The sequence below is a fragment of the Anas platyrhynchos genome, chromosome 5, assembly GCF_047663525.1.
Source record: "Anas platyrhynchos isolate ZD024472 breed Pekin duck chromosome 5, IASCAAS_PekinDuck_T2T, whole genome shotgun sequence".
NCBI classification, from domain to species: Eukaryota; Metazoa; Chordata; class Aves; order Anseriformes; family Anatidae; genus Anas; species Anas platyrhynchos.
In genome coordinates, this window is record NC_092591.1 from 44337942 (window position 1) to 44350002 (window position 12061).

Genomic DNA, 12061 nt, shown 5'->3' on the forward strand with positions numbered 1-12061 from the left:
TGATAAATTATGAGAGGAAAAGAAAATCACTAGAAAATCTACTTAAAGGAATCTCCAGGTGAATAACATACGCTAACGAAGACTGCTACCAGACAACATGGGAATGTATGCTAAATGACAAGGACAGATGGCAAGCAAGGACAAAACTTTAATCAAGATTAAAAAATAATAAAATAAAATAAAAAATAAGTCTTCCCTCACTGAACTCCAAGTAGTCCCTTTACTTGCAGGACAAGATGAAAGTTTTTATTCAATAGAGTTCTGCAGTTTAAATTATTTTTCTGTAGCTTTTTGTCTCACTGCTACTACTATAAGAAATCTCTTTTTCATGCTCATTTTAAACTAAGTCATGTTTTACCAGTGCTTTTTTCTCCACATTTACTCTCCTCACCAATGTTTTCATGCCCATCAGGATTCTGAACATTGCCTCTTCTCTCTTTCTCTCCTAGCTACTTTTCCACGTTCTGACTCTGGTTCTCCCTTGTTTCTGTCTTTGTCATTTCTGCCTTGCTGCCACCTTTAACTTTAATTTACTTGACTACAATCAAAGATACATAATATTTCACACATGAAGGCTACTCATAATATTTTTATACCTTAAGGTTTGCTTTCACATCCTGCAAGAGCAGTTCATGTTGCCTCTGTTCTGTTGGCTCTTTAGACATTTAGAAGCACCTGAAATGTTTGTTCATAACTAACTATATCCAGTTTAACTTTAATTAAGAAATTTGCTCAATAACTGTATTTTGTACCTGGAGTTGTATTCATCTGCTTTATTGCTCTTCTCAGCCTTCTTCTTGTTTTTAGAACACCTGCCCACTCACACTCTGTTATCCATTGCTGCTATGCTCTCTGGCCTGATTTTCAATTGTCTGGATGGAGATCACCAACTGTCTTCTATCCTTTTCGTTCCTGCTGCACATATACAACATTTAATACTGCCACATCCTTTCTTTCATTATCTATCCTGTGGCAGTGAACTCAGATTTATGTCAGGTAAATTCTTTTCTTTTACTAATGTTAAAATAAGCTATGTATTAAAAGCTTTCTTCATCTCTTTTGTAAAAAGCAGTGTTTGTCTGACTTGCTGTAAAGCATGGTTTCCTCCATATAGCAACATGTATTGCAAGCTGTCTGTCTCCTCACTCAACAAAAGCATAAACCATCCTTAGTTTATCTTATTACCTTAAAGCATGCTGTGGTCATTTATAGTTTTAAATAACAGCATATGTATACAGATTTAGCATTTCTACATTCCTAAATAAATTAATTCTGCTTAGCTTTCAAATCACTCAAGGTGTTTCCTTCCAGTGGATGCAGTAAATACTAAACATCTCAGTAAGTCAAATTTTGTTCTAACTTATTCAGTCTATGCTGACTCCTATCAGCCACCAAATTACCATTTTGTTCAATGCTTCAAAAGTAATGTGATTTTAATGAGTCTTGATGTGATTGATTTTTACACTGTATTTATGCAAATCATAAAAAGAAACTTTTAAGTAAGGATGAAAAATCTATTTTTTCATTAAACTCTTATGAGTTTATGAACTCACAGGTGATTTATGTTATAAAGTACTGACCTGAGTTTATTCATAACATGCAGTTGCACTTATCCAAAATTTCCCAGCGAAGACACATAAAGTGATAAATAAAACGCTACACAAATACTTAACCATCCACAACTTTGCCCTGAAAAGTGTATAGTAAATGAACAATTATTGCAATGCTTAGAGGGAAGGAAGTAATTTTAATTTGCTTTCATGTTTCAGATGAACCTAGTTCCTCTATGTAGCACTCAGCCTTAAAAGTTCAGAGACGTTTAGAGGAAAAAAATATATCTGGGCACACCCACAATAATGATTTTTAATCAGGGAGCCTCCCAAATTCTGGGTGTCATACAGTAAAATGCCTGTAGTGACCAACTGGAAGAAATGAGGGAGCACACACTCCCCTACATTCCTCTCTCATCATGTATATCTGTCTCGGTTGTTACTGTTTGGGGGTAAAAGAAAAATACTTACAGTTTTGTAGGCAGATAACTTGGTGAATCATCTTTACTCCGAATGAGTTCATTGCATTTTTCAATTGTTTGGTAAACAGAGAAAGTGTCTCCAGTGCTATAAAGTACAGCTAAATTTTTGGCAACTAGTCGCCTAGTAGGAGGTCCTGGTGCATTGTTTAATAAAGAAGTCAATTGTTCAACCAGCTTCTTCTGGTTTTCCCTAATATCAGCCTGGAAATAAAATCAGTAACCAGTTAACTTCAAGTTAAATGTAAAAGTTAACATATTAATTAATGCTAATTCTCTTCACTTTTCGATTATTACCATTCTGATACTATGACATTCTTGGTTAAAAATGAACATTTCTTTGCAGCTTTCTATGTAAAGAAAAGCTATCTCAAAAATAAGAATATTCTTCAGAACACAATTTTCTAGTAGCATTTCAAGGGTATTTTCCTATGGCAATTGGAATTATTGCTAAATCTTGCTAAAATAAAATTGCCATTTTTTGCTTCTTTTACGTTTTCTTTTAAAGGAAAACAACACCAGGTAATTCAAGGTAATTAAAGTAATAAACAACTTTACCAGAATTTCAAGAAGTTGAGCATTATCTCTTAAAATAATCAGGTACTTTAGTCTTAGCTCAACTTTTTTTTTTCCAAATTCCTCTTAAAAATAGAGGGAGGCTGACAGTGTATTCTATTTAAATTATTTGTGTTAAAGTATCTAACTCTTAAATAACATTATCTAGACTGTTTTACTCTTACCTGTTCACATACCCTACTTAATATACACAACACAATGAAACAAACAATTGAAGAGCTGGCTTGACCTCATATGATTTGATTAGGAAAAGAAAAACAAAAGGAAAGATGTTAAATTCCTGCTTGCTAGAGAGATATCAAATAATTGTGCCATTGTAGATGGAAGCATGACTCTTCTTATTCATCACAGTGTTGCAAAATCTTGCATTAATAACCCAAGGTTTTTGTTTGGTTGATTTTTATTTTAAAAAGAACACTTATTTCCCAAATTTCTTTTCGTTGCACAAATCTCTCACTTGAAGGCTTGAGGAAGCTGCTGCTATCAGTGAATGTACTTTCATTACGTGTAAGTAAAAGACATGAAGCAAAGGAAATGGAATACTTCTGTTTTTAAAGAAAATAGGGAACAAGACAGAGAAAATAGCTCTATAACATGCTCTTCTTCTCAAGTGTCATTATACTTACTCTGCTAGTCACTGGTAGAAGTTTTTCCAAAAACCGTAACCATTCAAAAATGAACTCTGATTTTTGATATTCCCCAAGCTGGTTATATTCTTCTTCATTGAGCAGTAAACTGTGAGCTAACTCCATTCCTTGAAATTTTCCTCAAATCTCTCCTCAAAAAACAAAACAATAAACTGCCGGAAATGGTTTAATCACTCAGGTTTTCTTCTCCATTAATAGCTGATGTCAGCAGTTTGAACACCTAAACAGAAAAATGTTTCTAGATATCAGCAGCTATATAATCAAAAATCTATTTTTGAAAGGAAAAGTTAATATTTCAAATAACACATCGGAGGGGTTCTTACCGAACTACTATTTTTAATTCATTGTGCTTTGGATTAAGTGAGGTTTTCTAGCATATGCTCAAGCATATACTTGAAAATAATGATCAGCTGGCCCCAAACACAAAGGATTTTATTATCTCAAATAAGTGCAGCAATGGGACCAACCCACACCTAAGAACTCATGTTAGTTATGTCCACAAATACCAATGTTAGCATCATATTCAAAGACTTTATCTATTCACAATGCCAAGCAAGGTATAAAGAAAAAAAAAAAAGTAATACTCCCCCCCTTTTCTTTTTAAGAAAGTGAAAAATTGATATTTCAAGAACAAATCCCATTGAAGTTGCTAGATTTTTACTTATCTCAGAATATTTTAGTAATTCCTGCATTGCGGGTAGTCATAGCTAGAAGCAAATCAAGATGAAAAATACTTCAATGATACCTTTCTCCTCTCCCCCATCTAAATGCCACATAGCTTCAAACTACGAAATACAATATTCTGTAGGCTTTGTAAACAAAAATAGCCAAGGAGATTCTGGTAAAACGTTAACCATATTGTAAAATCCCAAACAAATTATCCTTTCCAGAGGTCACTGAGACTGCTGAACACACATTTTTCCCTATGCATTTATAATATTATAGTGTAAAATGATCTATCAAACAGTCAGTGGGCAATACAAAGCAGTGCTAAATAATTCAGTACCCAGGTTTCCATCACAGACACAGCAGAAGGTTACCTTTACTACCTTCTACAGATTTGTATACAAAATTTGCTCACAAAGGAAACGAGCACATTATTTTCCTGCAACCAACTTCAATTTTTAATTTGCCTGAAATAACAGGCAACATGCTATAAAACAAGCACAGATAAATGTACATAATCTGTAGGATTATGTATTCACTGAACATTTGAGCAGAGTTTCCTGACTGCTCAGCACAGGAATCACAAGTGCAGGTCACACAGCATCCTCTTTCCTCACCCACTACCTACTACACCTCTAAATCAAACTACCACACCAATAACTGTTTCAACACGCATGCAGAGATGAGAACTACAATTCAGCTTTCTTCCCCCAGCTGAAAAGATCACGGATCATTGTCAGACACTGGCCCTTCACTTACCTAGCAGATAATTCATTTTCATTGTAAAATCCTTCTCTCTACTCCAGGTTCTCAGTTAAAGGATGTCAAGAACTCCTTCCTAGAAAAGGAGACAAAAGATCAGCTTTGAAAAGCACATGAGATACAAGCGTCTGTTCTACAGGAAACAACAATTCCAAGACTTGCATACTGACAATTTTTATTTAATGGCTCACCAAAAGACACCGAAATGGAGCTCCACAAATATTAACTCATCATATTTTACATCTGAAGTTGGCAGACCTACCATATCACCATACAATTAGATTAATTTTACTACTGAAACCACCTATTTCTGTTTTGCTAACTAATTTGAAAACACACAGAAAAGTAAGTTCATTGAGCATGACATCATAATTACTTTCTACAAAGATAACATTTCTTTTTAAACCTTATCTAACTTGAATTTAGTCTGGCAGGACACAAAACAGAGGTTGTATGCTATTTTAAAAGTAACTACTTATCAATCAGACTTGAAAATTGAAAACAATTTCAAATTACTTGGAAATTCACATGTGACTTAAACTTCTTTCCTATAAGTCTTTATTTCTAGTATTTATAAAGGCCAAAGATTTCCCATTCATTATTTCCATCTTCAGTGGTAGTTAGGGAACAGCTGGTGCTGTATGGTCAAAGCACACATTCAATGATCGCTAACATTTTCAGTGTTAACTTCTTTCTCCGTACAACAGCTTACCCTTGTTAGATATTGCACAGCGAAGTTAACAGCTAAACAAGCCCACGAAGGAAAGTAGCTGCAGGTTTGCAGCACTGCTCAGAGCAGTCCTAACCACCCATCCAGTGTGGCCTGGCCAGAGCTCACCATGTAACATCAGGAGGGCACACAGCAGACCAAAGGACTTGGGGCTTGTTACAGAAAGACCTCCTAAGGCACCTTCCACCTGGGACAAGCCTATCAACTCTCCTGCTCACAACTCACGCTGTCAACTTATAGGAAGTATTCTGTTAATAGCAGTCAAAGATAAAAGTTTGTATTGTTCTGCTGAGCTTACTCTGATTTTTTTTTTTGTTAGGATTTGCATAATCTAAATTATGGAAAAATGTTGTAGTGTAGTTGCCGATCCTTGTAATGAATGCCTGCTAACATAGCTAGAAATGCTCTCGTTTCTCAAAGGAAAGACTGTTATCACTTCTGAATTACAGAGGCTGATTGTTCATTATGCAAGACTTGGTTTTGCAGAAGCTGAGCTCTGTCAGTGCAGCAGACGATCACAGACCTGACTTTTCCCATTGTGGCCAACAAGCAAACTTGTCCTCCACAAAGCTAGGCACAAAACTGTATGCTCCCCACTCCCTTCAAAAAAGCACATCTTAAACACCTACCGAAACACCTATTAGACAGTGGTAAACCTGCACACCAGGCTCAAAAGGAATAGCAACACCACCACCAAAAGGAAACAGCTGGATGAGCCTTCTGAGAACACAGGTGAGAAGGCAGGCAATCACATTTCTTCCACAAAACAGCGGTTTTGCAATCACACTGGAGGACAGTGCAGAAAGCGTGGTTCTTATGGGACTACGCAAAACAGAAAATAAGCACAGAATGTGGAGAAAAGCTGGGATTAATTCACACTAAATATAACCTTGTTATGCACACAAGATGTTACTAGGCGATCTCTAAGTGCAGAGGGAAACCTCACACCTCAATGAGTACACCCAACACAGGCTCAACTCTTCTCTGACTAGAAGAAAGGCGAAGCGGTGGGGTGGGCCAGGCCACGACGAGGAACGACCGAGTGCTGCACCAGCCAGGGCTAGCGCTCCTTCCTTGAACATCCTCACACACCAGTGAACTGAGGCAAGTACAATTTATGAATGTGAAGATGCAGCCACAGTCACACAAAACCTGTTTTAAAATGCTGAGTTATTTGATAGTCCCTTGGCATTCTTCTTTCCCCCTGACGTTATGATTTTGATCTTTCTCAATCTGAAACAGAAATCTGGAAAAAATAAATGTGAAGTTTCATTGAATAAAATGCCATGCCATCAACAAAAATTAAAAGAGACCTAAATGGATGATAAAACAAAAACATGGATCTCCATTTCCCAGCTGGTATGATATGCCATTCTTTTTTTATTTAGATTAAAAAAAAAAAAAAAAATAGTAAGATTTACTTTCCCACCAGTGCTACAAGAGCAAATCAAATAAACATCCCAATTTCCCCCGCCATGAACTAGGTTCATTTTATTTCATGCATAAACTATGCTACAAAACTGTCACAAAGATCAACTGGACAAAGCAGAAGTTGCTCCTACTCAGTACTGATTTATTTTTTTTCATTTGCTAACTAGCAATTTGGCAAGCAGGATTTTGTTTAAGATGACAGAAGAGAGCTTTGAAGATGCCCTACATGGAATGTTTCCTGTAAATTTAAAGGAATATAGGGCAAATCAAGCATTAAAGGGTAAAGCAACTGAGTTTCAAAAGATCCTAATGAACTACATCAAAGAGAAAAAAGGGACTTTCAGTCCTCAAAAAAGGAGAAAAAAAAATGATGACCAAACAAGTGTAAGACCCTTCTGAACAGCTTCCTTTAGCAACTGGCTTTAAAATATGAGAGCCAACAGGTCACCACCCATTAAAAAGTTATAACAAAGACACCGAGCTGAAAATCAAACTTGATTTATTATGTGTATCAAGCTTGTTCTGACATAGCTGATCTCATGTTTTAAAGGCTGAGGGAAGCAGTCCACAGGCAACTGTACTCCTTCCACATGCAAGTCTAAGATGAATGAACTGCAAATTAAAAATTATGAACAGTAATAACAACGTAATGAACTTTTCCCCTTCCTTCCAACCCATAGTATATTTTGTTTCTGTGTAAAAACAAACAAACAAACCAGAAACAAACAAACAAAAAAGTCTGGAATAAAACAGACTCCTAACCAACCTCTCCCCCCCAAAAAAAAATTTTTAATTATAAACCATCATTTCAAGGAAGACCAGCAACAGTAATGGAACCTACCACACAGATCGAGAATGTATGTTCAATTTTTTCTTAAAATTTCTCATATTTGACCTAAAATTGTTAAAGATGCTTGTCTCTCTTTGCCAAGAACAAGTTCTCCTCTGCCAGAAATCAGACTAACCTGACCTATCCGTGCACAATACTTGGATAGGGACCTAGTGTCCTATATTATGTAGTGAAGAAAATTAAGTACTGTGTAACTCATCTTACTAATTTAAATTTTTCTGTTTCACAGGTATTATAATAATTCTGCACTACATCCAATACAAAACCAAGATCATGAAGCCATGCATTCACTTTTGTCTCTAACACTCGTCTTGCAGAGAAGTAAGAAGGACGCGATCTAAGAAATGCTAAGAACTAAGAAATGCGCACTGCTACTTATCATCAGCAATGACTAATAGTAACAAGTGAGTAACGGTATGAGCAAGAGTAAAAAAATAACCAGTAATAATTACCAGTATTTTCATACCAGCTGCCACTAGGCCAACTATGCTATCAGTGTCATATTCATCACACTACTGGAAAAACAGATGAAACACACTCATGAGCTGCAAGTTGTCCTCACTGCGATGCAAGTGGTATTTTAACTGACTTTATGGTTTTGGGATTTTTGCCCTCAATTCAAAGGCAAGCTGTATCATCATCTGTCTAACAAGCAAACCAATGTGTTTAACAGTCTTCCAGCCTGACACATTTAGTTATGGTCATTAACAGTTCAGATCAATTTTACTCCTGCAGCACTGTTTTAAAAGTTTAATGGGATGATCGTTACCCGTGCAGCCGAGCTGACCGTATGACAAGACAATCGATGCTTAAGCTTATTGGGAGTACTTGCACACAGCTGTTTAGGCTGTCTTCAAAACACAACACAACTTCTACCCAACTCCCTCAAGTTTATTTCTGACAAGTGAACGTCAGAGGATGTTTCTTTTTGCTGTCTGGGCCAAAACCCACCTTGATGCACCAGCCAAATTCAGCTATTAATGAATGAAAAATGGCCCAAAGAGAAAGTCCAGTAGTTACAGTGGACTTTTTATGCCAATAGAGAAACATAAGCAGGCACTGAGGTGTGGTGAAGGCACAGAGTGCAGGACCAACCTCACAGTAACTCCAAAGGTGGTCTGATTGTCCAGGGAACGAGCGATGCAGTTATTTTCAGCTCTAACTTATCTAGGAGTCACACCACACAGAAATCGTCTAACCAAAACAACCAACAGTGATAGAGTTGTAATAGCTTGATAAGAATAAACCCAATCCTTTCGGGGCCAGAAACTAAAATCCCAGCCCATATCATCTTAGGCTTTAAATGCTGAAAATACCACTCAAGTGGGAATATCCAACTGTTACATAAAGATATTTATGATTACTTGAAAGAGAGCTGTCATAGTTTACTTACTGACTTACAAACTATTACCGACAAACACCCAGAAACTGCCTCACAAATCTTCAAGAAGAAAAGCTAAATAAGTATCAACATGGATCTGTTAGTACTCAATCTCCTTTGCGTGGCATCATCCTCAGCATCATTTTGTGCCTTTCTCCAGGCCCACAAGCCTTACAGTTTTCACTCGACCATGAAGCGATGGCAGGTGCCTGCTGTGTCCCAGCACACATTCACCTCTCCACATACATTTTATGTTCAGCAGGGCTAATCATTCTTGTCCTCTCACTCGACAGAAGAAAAGTTGAGAATTTCAGGCACCCTCTCACTGCTTGCTTTCATATAACTTCAAAGAAAGCACAGTAACAAGCTGAGGGCATTTCAGCCCCAAAAGCACTGGTATTCTCAACCGATTATACCTGTAACAGGAGAACTATGAAGTGGTTATGAAACGAGAGCCTAGTTTGTAGTACACACACACGTGCTTGAATTAAGCAGTCATCAGGCTCATCAGTGTGGATGAAGTTTCCCCCTGGCATCAGACTTGATAGCTTTTCATTCAAAATTAATGTCCCGCCATGAGAAAGCAGGATTCTTGCACTCGTTGCAAAATATTTTGCAATGTCAGAAAAAGATATTTTGCAAAGGTATTCTGCAAGGATATTTTAGAATGCCCTGTTATATTGGTCAGCAGTAGGAACTGTGAAGCCAAGCATACAGAAGATATGACTAACAGAGACGTTCAACAGCAGTTCACAAGAAAAGGCTAAAAGACATTTCAAAAGCACACCCCAGAGCACACAGAAAAAGAATACTAGGCCACAAAGGAGGCCCAAGATTTTAGGACTTTTAAATCAAGCAGAACTGTAAATATTATCATCAGATTTTAAGTGCACTACCACATGAAAGATGTGTGCCAGAAATTAAATCTCACAGCTGAGTACTTATAACGCACACTCAGTGTTATGAAGGGATTGAATTCCACTCACAAATCAAGTTTTCTTCCTTCTAAAATAAAAATATGTACGTCCTTGCATCACATGATTATCCGAAATAGCAAAAAAATAATAATAAATAAATAAAACAATGAAGAATCTTACCAATTAGTTGGGCAAACAGCAAAACGATATAGCAGATCATTACACAACCACCCGTTTTTTCCTCTAATTACTGCTGAAAATTTCAGACTGGAACAACCGCCAGTCATGTTGTAAGCAATTATTCAGCTGAGAAACATGATGCCGACATCAGAGATGCTGAAACAAGATGTCTCTCTTTCAGGCTCACCGGGTAACTGTTCTGGAAGAAGCGATTTGCCCCAGGAAAACTATGTATCTATCCTGTCAGTGAATATTTGGCAGCATTTACATAGGTACTTAAAGTCGTAATTCAAATGCTTCTTCCTACATTGCACATTCCATGCAGATTTTCCTATTTTCACAGCACATTTGATGCTGTGCTAAAGAACAAATACCATACAGCCCAAATGACACCTTTGGTGATTCTTAACTACTTTCAACCATGTTGCAAAAGAAAAAGGCTGTGTTTTGATGTTTTGTGAACGAAGATGCTCACACAAAGTACTTGTTTACTCCCATAGGCACAGATCCAAATCTCTAGTAAAATTTTTATCAAATGCTCTTGATTTCCAAATTTCAGAGGCCTCACCCACTACCTCAATAAGCAGTAAAGCTTAAATGCAGTAAAAAAAAATAACTGAAATTTATCAGAATCCTTGTTTTGGGCTTGCTGTTTCAAAAAATATTCACACAAGGAATGTGACCACCCACAACCCTCATACATACCAGTGACATCGATAAGAATCACAACACAATATGCATTTGCTGAAGTGTGAAAGAAAAGACAAGACAATGTCTTCTGGGAATGCTGAATAATTTCTGTGAAGTTTTGAGGACAAAGCTTGATACAATGAGAGAAAAAAAAATACCCTGGAAAATGTGCCTGGAAATACAATCACCCTTTTAGCAATGCAAAGTATTCAAGACATTTTGAAGACAAGGCAAACACTCATTCACCGTGTTAAAATGTACTTAGCATTTGCTTCCATGTTTATTATAATCACTTCAATCTCTATCTCCACCTGACAAGAACCAGTCCAGGAAACAAGATAGGAGAGCTCCGTTCACTTATTGAGAAATGGAAACCTGCCATTTCCTGAGCTCTGCAGCAGGCTCTGTGACCCACTCTTTCCCCAGCACCCACACCTACACCCACACTAGTTGGGTTCATTGCTGAAAGTTTAAGTCAAAAGCTAAACTTGCTCCACTACAAGGACATTAACATTACTTACTTTTCATGCAACCTTGCAAACCGCATCTAAATAATTAATAAATGCTTCTAATAGTTTGAAATAAAACCCTGTATCATATCTGGCAAAGTTGACTCTGACAGAGTGAGTTCAAAAGATTTTTTTTTCACCCAAAACTGCTTAACCTTCAAAAAGCAGTAACTAACTTCAGTTAGTATAACAACGCATAGAATGTGTTGGTTTTCTTTAGTGACAGGTTAGAAAACCGGTGCGACAGCAAGACAAGTGCATAAAAACCAGAAAAGCATAAACAGTGACGCAAATCCTATAAATAACTTCAGTACGTCTGAACATGGCTTTATTCTTGACAATGTTGTAGATGATGTTGTTTATCGAATACAGCTAAAATACATCAACCTGAATATACTGACATGTTTTTTCTCTCACATTGAGGGAAGTTTTGTGATATTAAATTCTTTGTTAAGCCTTTATATTGACTTACAGTAGGTAAAGGTTGATTTTAGCTACCAGTTTTCCACTCAGGTTAATGCTGAGTCCAGTCTAGCTTGGCACTAAATTAAACCACAGGAAATTTTTGCTAAACACGTCCTGAAACCCTGAAAAAGTATATTTATTCTTCCTGAAGATCATTATGGCCATCACAGTACTAGGTTATTCAGTGCCATGACCAGCCCTCCACTGTACGGAGATACACTGACATAG

The 12061-nt window shown here is 36.9% G+C and overlaps 1 protein-coding gene across 10 annotated transcripts in view; it reads right to left on the reverse strand.

Annotated features, from left to right (window-relative positions):
* The window catches only part of HEATR5A (HEAT repeat containing 5A), a 62572-nt gene that overhangs the window by 48779 nt on the left and 1732 nt on the right, over positions 1–12061 (reverse strand). For 6 of the 10 annotated variants that reach the window (XM_072038928.1, XM_027457713.3, XM_027457712.3 and 3 more), the window contains exons 2-4: positions 4678–4756; positions 3232–3472; positions 2022–2233 (exon numbers count right to left, since the gene is read on the reverse strand). In XM_072038928.1, coding sequence (XP_071895029.1) covers positions 2022–2233; positions 3232–3357 — 338 coding nt within the window. In that variant the 5' untranslated portion in view covers positions 3358–3472; positions 4678–4756. Of the gene's footprint in view, positions 1–752; positions 916–1580; positions 1690–2021; positions 2234–3231; positions 3473–4677; positions 4757–6039; positions 6185–12061 lie in introns of those variants that run through there. The other 4 variants (XM_013100607.5, XM_072038927.1, XM_013100612.5 and 1 more) reach the window with 4 other exon arrangements.